Source organism: Trachemys scripta, chromosome 24, assembly GCF_013100865.1.
Source record: "Trachemys scripta elegans isolate TJP31775 chromosome 24, CAS_Tse_1.0, whole genome shotgun sequence".
Taxonomy (NCBI): Eukaryota; Metazoa; Chordata; order Testudines; family Emydidae; genus Trachemys; species Trachemys scripta.
Window position 1 is genome coordinate 14,764,075 of NC_048321.1, and position 17,749 is coordinate 14,781,823.

At 64.3% G+C, this 17,749-nt stretch overlaps 1 protein-coding gene across 1 annotated transcript in view; it reads right to left on the bottom strand.

The window, feature by feature from the left end:
- Positions 1 to 14,714: 14,714 nt before the first annotated feature.
- The window catches only part of RPS19 (ribosomal protein S19), a 3,299-nt gene continuing 264 nt past the window's right edge, over positions 14,715 to 17,749 (bottom strand). Inside the window, exons 2-6 of the mRNA XM_034756904.1 lie at positions 16,974 to 17,044; positions 16,624 to 16,724; positions 15,541 to 15,724; positions 15,265 to 15,319; positions 14,715 to 14,778 (exon numbers count right to left, since the gene is read on the bottom strand). Of these exons, the coding sequence (XP_034612795.1) occupies positions 14,752 to 14,778; positions 15,265 to 15,319; positions 15,541 to 15,724; positions 16,624 to 16,724; positions 16,974 to 17,044 (438 nt within the window). The 3' untranslated portion in view covers positions 14,715 to 14,751. The remainder of the gene's footprint in view (positions 14,779 to 15,264; positions 15,320 to 15,540; positions 15,725 to 16,623; positions 16,725 to 16,973; positions 17,045 to 17,749) is intronic.

Genomic DNA, 17,749 nt, shown 5'->3' on the forward strand with positions numbered 1-17,749 from the left:
GCGTCCTGCGCCGGGCGAGGGGTCCCGGTATGACCAGCCCCCCCACCCCACCCCAGAGGGGCCGTGTCCCAACCCCCCGAAGGCGGCAGACGTTTAGGAGCTCGCTGGACCTGCCCCCCCAGGCGCTGACAGGCTGAGCGAGCATCTCTTCCAGCCCAGTTCCCAGGGAGAGGCTGCCAGGGGCCGGTAGCCGGCGCTGGGGGGCAGCCTAGGTGTGGGGCCGGCACGTGTTGGCCGGGTACTGGCCCAGAGACGATTTCATGACAGGAGATAATTGGGACGAGCTGGCCCCACGCGCCAGGAGCTGCCAGCGGGCAAGGCTCCCGATGAGCATCATAGGGGCCCCACCCCTCAGAACCAGCGCCCCGCCCCCCACAGCGAGCACCCCCCCATAGCCAGCCCCCTGTCCCCCACAGTGAGCGCCCCGCAGAGCCAGTGCCCCGCCCCTCAGAACCAGCGCCCCGCCCCCCACAGCGAGCGCCCCCCCATAGCCAGCCCCCTGCCCCCCACAGTGAGCGCCCCGCAGAACCAGCACCCCACCCCCCAGAGCCAGCACCCCGCCCCCCACAGCAAGCGCCCCCCCAGAGCCAGTCCCCTGCCCCCCATAGTATCCCCACAGCCTCCCCCCACAGCCAGCACCCCCACTCCCCAGAGCACCCCCTGCCAGGAGCCGCCCCCCACAGGGGCTGGAGGAGGAACTCAGATTTCCGGCACTGAGGGGGGATTCGTGCCCTCCGCGCGGGGAGACGCTCCTGTCTGCACCTGGAGCCCCCTTTCCGGGGTGCAGGCGGGGGGGCGTCCGGCTGCTGGGGAGCAGGGAGCAGGCGGCTAAGCGTTGGGGCCCCGCGGCAGGGACCAAGGGCCAGCCAGGCTGCCAGACCACGGCTAACACCGGATTCACTCGGGGAAAAACTGGGGGGGGGGAGGGGAAATGGGCCCAGTCAGGGAGAGAACCCAGGAGTCCTGGCTCCAGACCCCCCCCCCCCCGCTCTAACCACTAGCCCCCGCTTCCCAATGCAGGTTTCCAAGTGACCATTAAAGCGGATACAAAAGGAGAGCCGTGCTGCGGGGGGGGGGGGGGGGGGGGGGCGGCAGGCGCCCCCAGACACCCCAGGCTGCTGCGACCCCCCATCCACTCTCCTGCCTGGGCCCTGTTACTAGGCTTGTCCCCAGCTATGGGGCGGCCAAGCAGGGGGCAGGGGCAGAAAATAGGGTGCTGGCCCCCCAAACCTGCCAAGGGAGGGTCCCAGAGCACCTCCAGTAAGTAAGGAAGGGGGAGCAGGGGGAAAAAATCTGTCAGAAGGACCCCGAAGCTCATACCACAGACCTGGGAGAGAACCCAGGAGTCCTGGCTCCCAGCCCTCCCCACCCCCACTCTGACCATTAGCCAGAACCAGGCACCTGGCTCCCCCGGGCTCCCACTGCCCCCACCCTTGACAAGGGCCACGTCGCCCCTTTCCCAAACGCTGCCAGTCCCACCATGCCCTGGGCCCCCCCAGCCCCCTCCCAGGGCAGAGATGGGCAGCCCCCAGCCATGGAAAGAGGGGGATGTGATAATTCACAGCAACAGAGCTGGGGGGGCTGGGAGCCAGGACGCCTGGGTTCTCTCCCCGGCCCTAGGAGGGAGTGGGGGCTGGTGGTTAGAGCAGGGGGGGGCTGGGAGCTAGGACTCCTGAGTTCCTTCTCTGCCACTGACCAGCTGTGTGACATGCCCCGCCCCCCTTTGAGGGCAGGGGCTGTCTCTCTCTCCCTGTGGGTCTGGGCGGCACCTGTGAAGGGGGGTGGCCCCTGGCACCTGCCAGCCCTACCAGAGCCCCACAGTGCTGGGGCAGGAACCTCACCGGGCTCCAGCTCCGCCCCCCCGGCTGCCAGGCTGGGACACCCAAGGGGAGACCCAGGCCCCAGCCCTTCAGAGACCCCCCCCCACGGCCCCTGACACCTCATGGGGATCCAAGCAGGGATCCCAGCACCCCAAACCCTGCCCAGCACCGCGCGGAGGTAGGCAGCCTGTGCTAGGTGCAGGGGGCCACCCCCCCTCGCTGACCCCAAACCGACGCCTGGCTCGGCAAGATACATCCCCCACCTCCCCCCCATATCACTGTGTCGCAGGCCGCCCGCTCCTCACATCTCCACATGCCGCTGGGGGAAGCTGCGTCTTTCAAACGCCCTTCTGGCCCGCCAGGACCCCCCCGAATCCGGTATCTTGCAAACTCCCAGGGGGGGGGGTTTCTCCTCTGAGCCCAGCCCCCCAGGCCACAGGGCTGACCCCGGAGTAACTTTTCCCCCCGGTTTTCCCCTCCCAAAGCGAAACCAGATCTTGGAAATTCCCAGCCCGTAGGGAGCAATTTATGGCTTCACATAATCAGAGTGTCCCACACAAGGGCGGGGGGGGGCGGGGATCAGAGCCCCCCCTCCTCCCAGGCTGGGGCTCCCAGCTCCAGCTGACACAATCCGGGGGAGGGAGGTGTCGGGGGAGCTGGACCCGGACACTTGGGTCCCACTTCCCCCCGGTTCGGCCCAAGGCCGCGCCGGGAAGAAGGCAAAGATGATCCCCCTAATCGCTAGCCCCCCCACTCTCCATCCTGGAGCTGCCCCACAGCTGCAATGGGGCAGGGGGGCAGGAGACAATCCGCCATGCGGAGGCGGGGGGAGGGATACACCCCCCCAGCGCTGGGACGGTGGCTGCAGGGGGCATGGCGAGGCCTAGGCCAGAGGGCACCGAAATGCCACAGCGGGCTGGGGAAGCCAGGCAGGGGGCCGGGGTAAAGCCGGAGCCGGTGCCCACGGCCGGGGGGCTGGGCCCTGCCAGGAGCTGTGTCTGGTGCCCAGCGCTGGGCCGGGAGAACAAAGGCAGGAAATCTGCAGCCAGCGGGATTGGGGGGGGGGGGGAAAGGGGGGAGAAACGCCATTTTCCTCCCGCTTTTTCTTTTCAGCGTCCCCGTTAATCATGTATGAAAATAACCCGACACCTAGAGCGTGGGCTGCCCGGCTCCCCGACCCCGGCTCCCCAGCTCCAGCTCCCCAACCCGGCCCAGCCCCAGCTCCCCGACCCCCACAGGACCCAGGGACAAATCGCTGGCCAGTTCCCGCGCCCACGGCAGCAGGAACAGAACAGGAGAGAGGAAGAAAAGGGGAGCGGGGGGGGGGGCGGATGCGGCACCTGGTCAGGACCCCCCCTCCCAGCAGCGAGACGGGCACAAGCCGGAATTGACAGTCTGGGCGCAGAAATACAAGGGACGGGCCGAGGCCGGAGCAGCGGGGTAGGGTGACCAGATGTCCCAATTTTATAGGGACAGTCCCGATGTTTGGGTCTTTGTCTTATATAGGCTCCTATTACCCCCCACCCCTGTCCCGAGTTTTCACACTTGCTGTCTGGTCACCCTACAGTGGGGGGAGGTGCTGGACTGAAGTGGGGTGCACAGCATGCAAAAAAGGGGGGTGCATGGGGGATGCAATGCAGAGGGTGCATGTGGGATGCTGGAATGAAGTGGGGGCCACAGGGATGAATACAGGGGTGCACAGGGGTTTTGGAATGAAGTGGGGTGCATGGGGGATGAGATACAGGGGTGCAGGGAGATGCTGGAATGAAGTGGGGGCATAGGGATGAATACAGGGGTGCACAGGGGATGCTGGAATGAAGTGGGGGCATAGGGATGAATACAGGGGGGATGCTGGAATGAAGTGGGGGGCACAGGGATGAATACAGAGGTGCAGGGGGTGCTGGAATGAAGTGGGGGCACAGGGATGAATACAGGGGTGCAGGTAGATGCTGGAATGAAGTGGGGTGCACGGGGATGCGATACATGGGTGCAGGGGGGGCACTGTCAGGAAGGGGGGGCGGGCAGGGTTGCTATGGGATCCGCATGCTAAGCTGGCGAGAGGCGGCCCGGGGGGGACGGACACGGGGCTCCGAGCCCAGGCGGGCTAATCCCACAGACCCGCCCCGGGGGGGGCACGAAGGATCATTTGAAGGGGGGGATCTAACAAAGCCCAGAGGCGGCACCGCTGCAGAATGGCAGGCGCGGGGGGGGGGCATTGTTCTCCCCCCCCCCCCCGCCCCCCCCCGCCGCCTCCGGAAAACGCCCTGGGGCCCCCCACAACCCGACCCGGGGGGGGGGGTGCTAAGCCAAGAGCCCCCCTCAAATCCCGCGGCTGCCGGCCCCCCCGCCCAGCGCGCACCGCTGCAAGGCCCCCCCCGGAGCTGGGGGGCAGGAGAGCCGCGCACCTGGCAGGGCCGGGGGGGGGTGCGCCCCACTGCCCAGCCCCACAGCCCCCCCCCGTACCCCTCCTGATCCTACCTCGTCCGGCCGCCCAGAGCAGCCCCAGCGCCGCCAGCATCGCCCGGCCCCGGCCCCACCGCGCCGGCCCCATCGCTCCCGCTGCACCTGCACTGGGGCCGCTCCAGCCGGAACGGATGCTAATGAGATGCTAATGAGATGCGAGGGGCCGGGCCAATGGCAGCCGGGCGGGGCCCCGGGAGCGGCGGCCGCGTGTTTACAAGTCGCATGCGGGAGTGGGGCGGGCGGAGATTTAAAGGGACAGGTCGCCCCCCCCCCCACCACCACAGCAAAGGGCAGGGATTGGCTGGCAGGTCGCCCCCCACCGCTGGATTGAGGGGGGCTATTCTGCCTCCCAGGGGGAAAGCGAATGGGGCTCCTCAAAGCCAGAGCAGGGGGCGGGGGGACCCAGGGGCTTCTCCAGACAAGGGGGGAGGGTCATTGGCACGAGTATGTGAAGAGGAGAAACTGAGGCACAAAGGGGGCTCAGGTCAAGTAGCGAGGCAGCAGCAGATCTGGGGTGAGAACCCAGGAGTCCTGGCTCTCAGCCCCCCTGCTCTAACCACTAGACCCCACTCATTTCGTAGAGCCAGAGAGAGAACCCCAGGTGCTGCCCAGACCCCCACACTGAGCTCAGGGCCACCTTGTGCCAAGCACACTGCACTCTGGCTATTCCCTGCCCCCCAGGGCCCATAGGGGCAGATCGGGGCGGTGACCACAGGGCCCAGGGGAAGCACAGCATAAATTGAGGTTGCTCTCATTTGTCCGAGGGGCCGGGCAGTGAAGCCAGGGGACCCGAAGCCACCTTTTTGCCCTGCCCCCCTGGCCCAGTTCCAAGCCTGGGACCGAAGCGAGTGAGGATCAGGCCGAGTGCCCGCCTACCGGGGACACTGAGGCATCTCTGATCTCCCCCAACCCCCACCAAAAAAGTCTCCCACGCCCTTCAGCGGGCCGAGCGCAGCTCTGAGCTGGGAGTGGGACCATCACAGCCACGGCAGCTCCCGCACCTGGCGCAGGTGTTGCCCCAGCACAGATCTGGTCCCGGCTGGAGGCAGCCCCCGGCCGGGCTCGTCCCTGGTGAACGGGCCGCGGTTGGTGGCAGGGGCAGGAGCAGAGGCACGGCCCGCAGGCGGTTGCAAAGGCCGCGTTCCCACGGCCGCTCGAGACAGCGAACGAGGCACCAAGTCCCGGCCTGTTCCCGTGGGCGGCATCTCTGCGCCAGCCCCGAGCTCCCGCGCCACCCGGGCCGGCAGAACTCGTTAGGTGGCTCCAGGCCCTAGGGCAGGTGCTTGATTCCTCACCCTGCACCCAGGGGCCCCTTTCTGCAGCCGCCGCCTGGCTGGGCCCTGCCGGAGGAACGGGCTGGGGCTTGGTGGGGCCAGGAGGGAGACAAGGCCCCTGGGCTCTGGCGCGTCGAGCAGCCGGGCAAGGGTAGCATGGAGCCAGGTGCCGGAGGGCAAATCCCAGGAGCGCCCGAGGGGAACTCGGTCCCCAGCTGAATGCAACGGGGCCGCGGCCTCTGTGCCAGCTGGCGAGAGCCGAATGCCCCAGGACAGAGGCCCCTGTCCCATGAAAGCGGCTGCAGAAATCACCGCCCAAGGGCCAGGACTGGGAGAAGAACCCGGCGGGACCCAGCCAGTGACCCGCTGCCCCTGCCCGAGATTTGGGAGCCCTGGCAGATCAGCAGCTGCCCGGGAGCTCCCAGCGCGCTGCTGGGCCCGACGGGCAAACGACATCCCGGGCTGTACAAACGGGGGGTCGGTCTGCAGTGGGAAGGAGAGGGCTTTTCCCTCTGGCGCTGGCCGGGGGCACCACTGCTGGGCCCTGGGTCCGGCTCTGGGGTGCACAGTCAGTCGGGGAGGGGTCGGAGCAGAGCCCCGAGGACGATTCGAGGGTTCAAAGCCCTGCCACCGAGCGAGGCGCTCCCGGTTCAGCTGAGCCCAGGACACGCTCCGGGGCGCCATGATCCCAGTCCGTCCGTCCCTACGCAGGGAGCGAAGGTCTCCGAGCCCAGCTCAGCCGCCTCGGGCTGGACCCTGGACTCCAGCGCCCAGCCCCGAACTCTGCAGTGCGTCGGCGCAGCCCCAGGCACTGAGCTGGGCCGGCCGCCGCCCGTGGGTCGCAGCCTGTTGTATCCTCGGGGATGTGGCGCCTTGTCCCCCCACCCCCAGAGCTCATGGAGGCCGGGAGCCCATTCCAGCCCCAGACCTCACACCTCACCTGGCGTTTTAACACCCCACCCCCCCGCCCCGAACAAGACCTGTCCTCTGCGCTGCAGCTGGGGCAAAATCAACCCTGCTGAGCGCCCGCTGCCTCCCCACCCCCTCCTCTTCCTTCCCGCCTGGTATCTCCCCTCTGCAGCTAGCCCCCACCTGCCCAAGGGCCCCACAGCCCCTCCCCCGGGGGTTCCCCAACGACAGTCCAGCACAGGAGCCGTTCACAGGCCCCAGAGGGAAAGACGGGGGGCAGGGGCACATTCTGCCAGCTGGTGGGATTGGGGCATCCCAAGGGGAACAGGACTTCAGCCCAGAGCACTGGGAGAGTCAGGTGCCGCCTCTAGGGAAGGGGAGGGGCACGGGGAGGGCGGTTGGCATAGGCCCAGGTTCACAGAAAGGTGAGTTGGGAAGCGGGAAAGCAAAGGGCAGCACCTGCAGCGGAGGAAGGCGGGGGAAGCGGCAGAGGAAGGGGCAGAGGAAGGCGGAGAAACGGCGGAGGAAGGGGGAGAAGCAGCAGAGGAAGGCGGAAGCGGCGGAGGAAGGGGGGAGAAGCGGCAGAGGAAGGGGGAAGTGAAGGAGGAAGGGGGAGAAACGGCAGAGGGAGGGGGAGAAGCGGCGGAGGAAGGGGGAGAAGCGGCAGAGGGAGGGGGAGAAGCAGCAGAGGAAGGCGGAAGTGGCGGAGGAAGGGGGGAGAAGTGGCAGAGGAAGGGGGAAGCGAAGGAGGAAGGGGGAGAAACGGCAGAGGGAGGGGGAGAAGCGGCGGAGAAAGGGGGAGAAGCGGCAGAGGGAGGGGGAGAAGCGGCAGAGAAGCCGTAGCGTGCCCGCATTTCACACAATGGTGCGGGAGAGGGAGACCTACCACACGAACATCCCATCACCGACCCCACGACCTGGGGGGCATCCGACGGGATTAACACGCAGCAGGTGTAAGATTAGCCCGAGGATGTAATTTCACCCTCCATGGAGCAACCTGGGGAACTCCCTGCTGGGGGATGCTGCAGAGGCCAAAACTCTAAGCTCCTGGAGGACAGGTCCATCAATGGCTACTAGCCCAGGTGGTCAGGGCCACGGCCCCTTGCTTGGGGTGTCCCTAAGCCTCTGACTGCCAGGCACTGGGAGTGGGCGGCTGGGGTGGGGGTCACTCGATAATTCCCCTGTTCTGTTCATTCCCATGGAGCAGCTGGACTAGAGGTACCGCTGGGGGAATTCTGCGCCCAAAATTACAAATTCTGCACCCAATATCTGAAAATTCTGCAAAATTCTTTTTTATTTGTCAAAATAACACAATAGAATCATGCCGATTTCAATGATTTTGGTCATTTATTTCAAAATATCTGTCAGCAAGTCTGTCCGTAACAATAGAGACAAAAAAAAACAATTCTGGTAAAAAAAAATTTGACAAATAGATTCCTTACGAGGCATTTTAATCCAGAACTTTGAGTAATACATTCACACTACATGACAGCCCTGTATTTCCTGCACCGCTCAGAAGCAGGGCAAAGGCTGGGGGGAGTCGGGGTAACGGAGGAGGTGAGGGAGAGGGAGGGGGCCTGGGAGTGAACCTGGAAGGTGTTGGGGGGGGATTGTTCGGGAGTTGGGGAGCCTCCCCCATGCAGACCCTGCCTGACCCCAAGCCTCTCCCATTCAGTCCGGCACGTCTGCCCCGGTCCCCGCACCCCCCATCCCCATGTGTCCCTGCAGCCCCCGTCCCCATGCTCAACGCTGTCCCCCCACTAGCTCCTGAGCCCCCGTATGTGACCCCCAGCACCCCTGGGTGCTGCACTCTGTCCTAGCCTGGCTCTGCGGGCAAGGACTGTGATGCACTCTGCTCCGGGGGGGGGGGATTCTCCGGCACTGGGCAGGCACAGATGTCCCACACACACACACACCCCGAAAATACATTCTGCCCCAGCAGTGCTGCAGTTCCGCCCATTGCCCACCAGGGGACGCTGTGGCGCCAGAACTGCCGGCTGCGTCCATGGCGTGGGCTGTCCTGGTGCCCCAGCGGCCTCTGGTGGGCAAAGGCGGAACTGCAGCACTGCTGGGGCTGAAATGGGTTTTTTGCGGGAAAATACAAAATGATGCGGGGCAGATGAATTCTGCGCGTCCGCCCATGTGCAGAATCCCCCCGGGGACGGGCTGGCGCCGGGCTTCTCAGACTGGGGGTCGGGACCCCTCAGGGGGTCATGAGGTTCTTACAGGGGAGTCAGAGAATCAGAGAACGTCAGGGTCGGAAGGGACCTCAGGAGGTTTCTAGTCCAACCCCCTTCTCAAAGCAGGACCAATCCCCAACTAAATCATCCCAGCCAGGGCTTTGTCAAGCCGGGCCTTAAAACCTCTAAGGAAGGAGATTCCACCACCTCCCTAGGGAACCCATTCCAGTGCTTCACCACCCTCCTAGGGAAATAGTGTTTCCTGATATCCAACCTAGACCTCCCCCGGGGCACGAGCTGTCAGCCTCCACCCCAAACCCCGCTTTGCCTCCAGCGTTTATAATGGTGTTAAATACATAAACAAGTGTTTTTAATTGATAAGGGGGGGGGTCACACTCAGAGACTTGCAGTGTGAACGGGGTCACCAGGACAAACGTTTGAGACCCACTGGGCTACAGGAACCGTTGGTCCCCTGTTCGCAGCTCCAGAGGGTCTGGATTCTCTCCCGCTTAGGCACTGGCTCGGCCCAGCGTCCCTCCGAGGAAGCCCAGGGAAGGTCGTCTTTAAAAAGTTCCCACGCAGCTTGCAGAGATTTCACGTTTGGCGCTGGACCTTTTCATTCCTGTTTCACTGACCTTGTTTTTGTGTAGTTCCCCTTTCGGAAATGAAATGCTCCAGTGCTGGGCCGCTGGGGTGTTTTCCCGCCACAGGGATCTTCATTTGAATTATATTGTGGTCACTATTACCAAGGGGTCCAGCTGTAGTCACCGCTTCGACCTGATCCTGTGCTCCACGTAGGACTAAATCAGGAATTGCCTCTCCTCTGGTGGGTTCCAGGACTAGCTGCTCCAAGACCAGTCATTTAAGGTGTCAAGAAACTTTATCTCTGCGTCCCGTCCTGAGGTGACATGTACCAGTCAATATGGGGATAGTTGAAATCCCCCATTATTATTGGGTTTTTTATTTTTATAGCCTCTCGAATCTCCCTGAGCATTTCACAGTCACTATCACCATCCTGGCCAGGTGGGCGGTTATATATCCCTCCTGCTATATTCTTATTATCCGAGCCTGGAATTACTATCCAGAGATTCTCTGGTACAGTTTGGTTCATTTAAAATTTTTACTCCATTTGACTCAATGCTTTCTTTCACATCTAGTGCCCGCCCCCCCAGCACGACCTGGTCTGTCCTTCCGACAGATTTTGCACCCTGGTATTACACAGTCCCATTGATTAGCCTCATTCCACTAAGTGTCTGTGATGCCTGTTACATCGAAATCCTCATTGAATACGACGCACTCTAGTTCACCCATCGTATTGCTTAGACTTCTAGTATTCTTTAAAAACTCGTCTCCTTTTAGCTGTGTGCCATCGCCCGCTGTAATTGAATGGGACTCTTTTTTATTGGATTGTTTCTGATCAGACCCTGCCTGTATTTGATCATTTTCCATCCTCTGGTCCTCACCAGGACACAGAGAATCTCCATGAATAGCTCCTCCCCGAAGGGATGGCGCTGTCCGAACCACGTGCTGCTCCGCACCTGCCAGTTTTCCCGCAGTCCTTACTTTAAAAACCGCTCAGCGACCTTTTTAATGTTAAGTGCCAGCAATCTGGTTCCAATCTGGTTCAGGTGGAGCCCATCCTTCCTGGATAGGCTCCCCCTTTCCCAAAAGTTTCCCCAGTTCCTAATAAATCTAAACCTTCCCCCCCCACACACACACACCCCATCATCTCATCCATGCATTGAGACCTGCAGTTCTGCCTGTCTACTTGGCCCTGCACGTGGGACTGGGAGCATCTCAGAGAATGCAGCCATGGAGGTCCTGGACTTCAACCTCTTCCCGAGCAGCCTAAATTTGGCCTCCAGGTTCTCTCTCCTATCCCTCCCTATGTCACTGGTACCTACATGTACCACGACCACCAGCTCTTCCCCAGTACTACACATGTCTATCCAGCTGTCTTGAGAGATCCGCAACCTTCGCACGAGGCAGGCAAGTCACCATGCGGTTCTCCCGCTCATCACAGACCCAGCTATCTACGTTTCTAATGATCCAATCGCCCATTACTAACACCTGCCTTTTCCTAATGACTGGAGTCCCCTCCCTGGACAGGTAACCTCAGTGCGAGAGGATATCACATCAGCATCTGGGTCCCAACTCTGGGATCATTTCCCCCGTTTCAGTTGGATGTTCTCCTTCCCCGAGACTTTCCTCCTCCCCAACAGCTCAGAGGCTGTCAGACCGGGGGTGGGACCGTTCTACCGTGTCCCGGAAAGTCGCATCTCTGTACGTCTCGGTCTCCCTCAGCTCCTCCAGTTCTGCCCCTCTGGTCTCCAGAGCCCGGACGCGGTCGCTGAGGGCCAGGAGCTCCTTGCACCGAATGCACAAACCCGCCCCCCGCCCGCGGCAGGTCATCAGCCATGCTGCATTGGGTGCAATAAATGGCAGCCCCCGCTCCACTGGGCTTCTGCCAGCAGCTCGGCCCTTTGTTGTTCTTTTATTTTAGCGGGGGGTGTTTGGGCTTTAAGTTTAAGGAATGGGAAGTGGCCCGAGCCCCCACACACTCCCCTGTGACCTGCCTCTCAAAAGTCCCGCTCGCCGCGCCTGTTGGCCACTCCTCTGGTCGTGCAGGAGCAGGCTCTGGAAAGCCCTGGTCTGCCTGAGTAGCCCCCCGGTTCCCCGGGGCAGATCTACACCAGGTACGTCCGTCACCGCAGGAATAACCCGGCAGACACAGCCTGGGCGGCACGTCAGGGCCCCTCGCAGCCGGGGCTGAGGGCGTCTGTCTGAGTCCAGGTGACAGCCCGAGACTGAACTGGCCGGCAGACAAAACACCAGACCCCCACCGCACCCCCTGCCCCCAGCCTCCACATCCCGCCCTGTCATTTACCCGGCTCGGCTGCGCGTGGGGCAGCTGCGACGCTGGGGAGCACAGAAAATCCACTCGCCCCCACACCGTCGCTAGACCAACCTGCCCCCGGCATAGACGCAACCGGGTCGAGGGGAGGATGTGCTGTTGTAAGCTCTCCGGGGCACGGCCTCTCCCTGCACGTCCGTGCAGTGCCCGGCCCCATGGGGCGCGGATCTCAGCTAGGCCTGCGGCCGATGAGTTAGGATAACGATGGCAGCTGGGAGGCTGTATCGGCAAGCGGCCGAGCACCGAGGTTTCTGCCCCTGTAGCGCCAGGAGTGCCCGTAGCCCGCTGGTGAAGAGTTAATTCGCTAACGCACCGAGCGTGCCCTGCAAGGGACGGAGCGACAGCCCCCAGAGCGTCGGCAAGCTCCCAGCCGGCTAATGGAGACGGTTGCGTCCCGGGCTGGGGACTCTGGCACGGCTCCGGGTGAAGCCAGGCAGGGCTCTGGGGCAGCATCTCCCTGCAGGGCTCCCACCAGGGCCAGGAGCCTCCTGGATCTGACCTCGGAGCGTTCGGCCCTCGGGCTGGGACCCCTGGGGAGCCTCACCCCCCCCCCAAAGGGCCTTGCCCCCCCAGCCAGCAGCGACTCCCAGCCAGCGAGTGACCCAGAGGGGTTAGGAGTCGTGGGAACCCAGCGGAGAACAGAGCTTGTGAGCACAGGGACCAGGGACCTGCAGGAAAGTCCGAGGCCAGGGCTCCCCCAAGTCCCCAAAATGGAGCCTGACTCCCTTCCCGCAGCCCAACCTCAGTCAGAACCCGCTGCCCCCCTCCGGCCTTTGCCTCCTTCCCAGGCAAACCGGTCACCTGGCCTCCACCCCGCGCCTTCTTCGCCAGCACCGCGGCTGGCTCCTTGCGGGGGACGGCTCGTCCCTCGGTCACCAGGCTGCAGTGTTCGCCGGCCGGTCTCTGTGCCCGGGCAGCCTGGCAGGGTCACTCCTGCCCTGCAGAGGCCTCTGCACCGATCCCACCCCCGAAACACTGGGGAAACTGAGGCACACTATTCCAACACGTTAAGAACATTCGCACTTTGGCACAGGTTGAAAGGGGGGGGTGTCAATGAAGGAACTGGGGGAACTCAGTTCCACAACCCAGCCCTAGTGAAGCCATGTTACAGCAGCTGTGGCTCACGACAGCAGCACCTTGCCTGTCTCTAGACCCAACCGGCCACGGGGGCCACTCCCTGGCTCCAAAACAGCGAGCAAAACCCCCAGCCCTGGGGGAAGGCCCCCTGTGCTCCCGGCCAGGGGAGGGGGGCAGAGGGCAGCCGCGCGGCCCAGGAGGTGAAAGCGACCTGGATGCAGGGAGCCAGCGTTGCTCCTCACTCCCCCTCAGGGAGCAGGGGGACCCCTGGCTGGGAGCAGTATCTGGGCGTCTCCATCACTGAGCATTGGAAAATCGCTGTCTGGTTGGCCAGCAGAGGGTGCTTCGGGACCAGACCCCGGCCTGGTGCCACACGTTGGCAGAGGGACCCCGGGGTCCTGGCCCAGCAGCGCTCAGCTCACGCGGCCTCGGCCCAGCAAAGGTTCTTCATGAAACCAGGGAACGGAGCGGACGCTGCACGGCGGATCTGGGCTCTGAGCGGGAGTGAAGACACACCCCGATGCTACCAAACGTAGCTGCGGGAGAAACCCGGGGTCCTCCTTGGACAGGTACGCGGAGCGACTGACCGGGGAGAGTCCCAAACTGCTTTGTACTCTGCCTGGGGACCCCTGGACTGCCCAGAGCCAGGCGGGCTGGGCCGATGGCCCTGTGATGGCCGCTGAGCAAAGACCGGCTCTAGCCCGGGGCAAAGCTGCTCGTGGACAGGGCTCTCAGCAGCAGGGATGATGGGCTTCCGGCCATTGCCCGGCCCCCAGGGAGGAATTCCTCCGAGCTGCTCACCCCTGGCACCCGGCTTACTCTGCAAGCCACCGATCCAGCCAAGAGGTTCCTGCTCCAGCCCCTGCAGGGAGACGGGGCCAAGGAACCCTAGACCAGCCCTGACTGGGGTTCATGCAACCTGGTCGTAAAACCCTCTGGGGCCAGGATCCCACAGGCCCCTGGGGCACCCGCCCCCTGCTGAAGTGGCCAAGGAAAGCTCTCCCCCATGTCCCACTGAAACCTCCCTTGCTCCAGAAGACGCAGGGGACTCGGAGAACATTTGCTCAAAGCCAGCGAAGACCCATCAGTCCCCCACTATCTGCTACAGGCTGAACACGCCCAGTTCTTCCCACAGCTCCTCCGAGGCCAGGCGGCCCCAACCTGCATCGTTTGTGTGGCTTTGCCAATATAGCCACCTCTTGGTGCCTAAAACCAGCCCCCGTGAGCCAGTGCCGCGTAGATCTGGCTAGTTACCGCCTGCGTCGTACGTCCCCTGCCCAGTCATCCGACCTCGGCTCCTTACAGACCAGGAAGCCCGGCTCCTGGCAGCCGGAGGGGAGTGGAGCAGCAGAACACAACAGCTGCTGTGTCTCCAAACTCTCTCTCTCTCACACACACACACACACACACACACCCCCCAAGTGCCCGGGGCGTGCTGGGCTTTCCACACTGCCCACGACAGCAGCCTAGTCCCCCGCAGGGCAGCCGGGTCTCAGCGCTGGCCGGGACTGGAGCGAGCGACGGCCCCGGAGCTGCCCTCGGACACACCCGCCCTGCGCCACGGGGAAGCAGCCGGTGTCTGTCTGAGGAGATCCCGGTCACGGGAGCCAGGCTCCGGCTCTACAGGACAGCGGGGAGCGTCCCAGGGTGTGCAGTGATGGAGGGGCAGAGGAGGTGTCCTACACATTCCCTTGCCCTTCTGGGGGGGCCCCCCCTCACATCCAGGCTCCCCCATGTAATGCACAGCCCTGCTTGGGGCAGTGCGGGGGCGGGGGGAGGAGGAGACTCTGCAGACACCCAAGATGGTGACACGTCTCCCCACCCACCAGAAAACGACCTGGGACCCCGGGAAGACGAGGACCAACTTTTGGCACCTAGGGGGCTTCGAACAAGTACCCAGAGGAGAAAGACTCTGCAGCTAAATCCCTCCCCCGGTTCGATTCGACCCAGGGCCGTCAGAAAGCTCCAGGTCTCCGTTGCGGATGCTCCCCATCCCCGAGGGTCGCCGCAGAACAGGCCGGTGAGCTGCCGGCCGCCCCAGCGCGATGGAAGCCTCGCAAAGGAACAGGCGTAGGCGTGAAACAGGAACCGGGTTTTATTCTCTGACGCTCGTTTTAATGTTTCTTGTTTGCAGCTGCCACCTGGAAGAGAGGAGGCGGGTGAGAGCCGTGCCGGAGAGGGGAGCGGCGGTAAGACAGTCTACGTGCACCCCCCTCCCGCCCCCACCCGGGACAGGCTGTGCCGGTCACACGTCACTTCGCGCAGACCCCGACAGCACTAGAGCGCAGCAGGAACGGTCAGTCTTTGCTGACTGTCTCAGGGCAGCTTTGGTTCCTTTCTAGGCACGACTCCGTGTTCTGCCGACGGGCACTGGGCCGGAGCCGGGGTCGGGTTCAGTTCTGTGCTGGAAGCGCTCGGCCCCTGCAGGAGAGGCAAGCGAGCGAGCGAGGAATGGGGACGCCCAGCATTACGCGGCCGGGGCTGGCTTTTTCCTGGGCGTGGGGGCAGGGAGAACGTCCCTTGCCACGCTGCCATGGGCTGACCTAAACCCACTTTCAGTGACCCTGGACACACGGGCGGGGTCCCCAGGCCCTACCCAGCACACGGGGGTGGGAAGGCAGCGTTACCTGGCCGGCGATTCTGTCCAGATCTCTCTGTCCCTGGGGGGTGAGTTTGCGACCTCTGGAAGGAAACAGGAAAGGTAAAGAATCCGTCACTGGGGAATAACACTCTCCCCGCGCCCCAGCCCCTGGAGCCGGCTCGGCTGCAGCCCGCGCCCACCACGCAGCATTCAGATCGGGCTCCGACGCCCGGCGCACTCAGCGCCAACCCGACGGGCTGCTCTGAACTCCGCCTCTCCTCCCGCCCAGCAGCGACATCCGGCCAGGCCCCTCGACACTCACCCATCCTGATCCTTCTCCACCATTTTCAGCCCCTCCAGGGCCTGCAGCACCCGCCTGGCCACGCTCTTGGAGCCGCGGCTGAAGTGGCTGGGCATGACGCCGTTGCGCTGCCGGCCCCCGTAGATCTTGGTCATGGAGCCGACGCCGGCACCGCCGCGGAGGTACAGGTGCCGGGCCGTGGACGCTGCAGAACCACAGGCAGAGCCGTTAGCCTGGCGTCTCGGCAGCTGCTTCCACGCCCCCCCCTCCCCCACCCAGCCGCTCCGCACAGCCACTCTGCCCCGGCCAACACGGCAGGCGAGGGAAGGCGCCAGGGATCGGCCCAGCTGGGCAGCGACCAGGAGACTCGGGGGCTCAGGGCTTGGTTTGCCAGCTAGGAAGCCGGCGGTGCCGGAATCGCTGCACAGGGCAGAGTTCCTTCCCCCCCCCCCCCCAGCCCGCGGGGCGGGGGAAAACAGAGCACAAGCCGACCCCTCAGTAACAAACCCAGGGCAAGGGGGGCTGGGATCAGAGCCCGGACGTTTCTCTAGTTCAGCGCTGGAGGGTTCGGGACGCGTTCGAGAGCCTCTCGCCAGCCAGACGAGGCTCCCGGGCAGGAAAGGCTGAACTCAGAGCCCGTCCCTTTGCCATACGCCGCGTGTTCACGAGCCAACCCAAGAGTCACAAACAAGCCGCCAGAGGCCCTCAGACAGCACCGGGAGACGGACAGAGGAACGGCGGTGGCCAAACCCATGGATCAGAGACGCAAGGCCACAGTCCCTCACTAGCAACACAGGGTGCTCGGTCTGATCACGGTCAGGGCATCTCCTCCCACACCCCCAGCTCCCAACGGGCTCTAACACAACACGCTACTTTAAGTGCCGAGCACTCAGATTCCAGATTCGTTCGGCGTTTGCTGGCTGAGGCTGGCGGCCCCTCCGCAGGGCGCGACACACAAGCCGAAGTCCCGAGAAGACTGGACAGCGACAGCCGGCGTGGGAGGGAAGTGGGCTGTGACCCCCCAGGTCATTCGGGGTCACTGCTCCGCTGGCTATGGGGAGGCAGACGCGCCGCTCGCTGTATGGGCAGGGCTGGAATTCTTACCTGCTCGGGTATAGAACCAGTTCTCATCATACGGGGCCAACTCCTTGTGCTTGGCGAGCTTGACCGTATCCACCCACTCGGGCACCTTCAGCTTTCCTGACCTGGAAGCAAGCCAGGGACAAGTCAGCAGCAGCCTAGCTGGGGGGAACGCTGCATGTCCACGCGACAGCGGGCAGGCCTGCAGGGGAGACTGCCCAGGGCCCGAGGAGTGCGGGGAGATCAAAAGGGGCATTTGGGGAGAGGAAACTTATCCTGGCCAGATCCGCGGCAGCTGCCCCGACCAGCCCTCCCCCAGTCTGAATAAGCTCGTCCTGCCGGCCCCCCCGCCCCCAGGAAAGGGTAAAACTCACTTCTTGAGGAAGGCAGCCAGGGCCCTGACGAACTCCTGCTGGTTAACGTCTTTCACCGTGACACCAGGCATCTGCAAGACAGGGGAGCCGTGCTACAAACTACTCAGGGCCCCTGGACGCGCGCACAGGACCCCGGCTTTCCCCAGGGGGGAGCTGGGTTTAGTTCCACGGCGGAGCTGACCCGGCTGGGATGCGAAGTGGGAGCTCTGGGCCCAGAGCCAGGAGCACCCCCGGGACAGGGAGAGCACCCCCGCCCGGCGCGGGCACAGGGGGGATCGGGGTTCTCCGTCCAGCCTAGGCGGGGCCCCCCCGCAGTCCCCACGGGCCAGTATCATGGCAGCAGCCGGGTGCCACCCGGCCAGGCGCTGCAGAAACCCAGGAGTGACTGCAGGAGCTGGGCTGGGCGGGGAGCCGGGTCTGGGTTCCTGGTGCCCCACGGGGCAGAGGCACAAATCCCGATGAGCTCAGCCCCGGCGGGGGCTGATCCTGCCCAGCCACCCGCACACCCTGCCTGCCCCCCACCTCGGGGGGGCCTTCAGGTACCACAGCCCCGGGGCCAGCCCCCCCCCCGCCCCAGGGGCCCGCCCCCCCCCCCCCGCTGGGCAAGGGGCGGGCAGGGAAAGGCTCCAGCATGGCCCACAGGGCAGATCGGAGCCCACGTGACGCAGGGCTGCCCCCAGCGCCCCCCCCCACGGGGCTGCCCACAGCGCCCCCCCCGCTACCCCCCGACACGGGGCTGCCCCCCCCAATGCCCGCACCCAGCGGGGGGGGGGGGG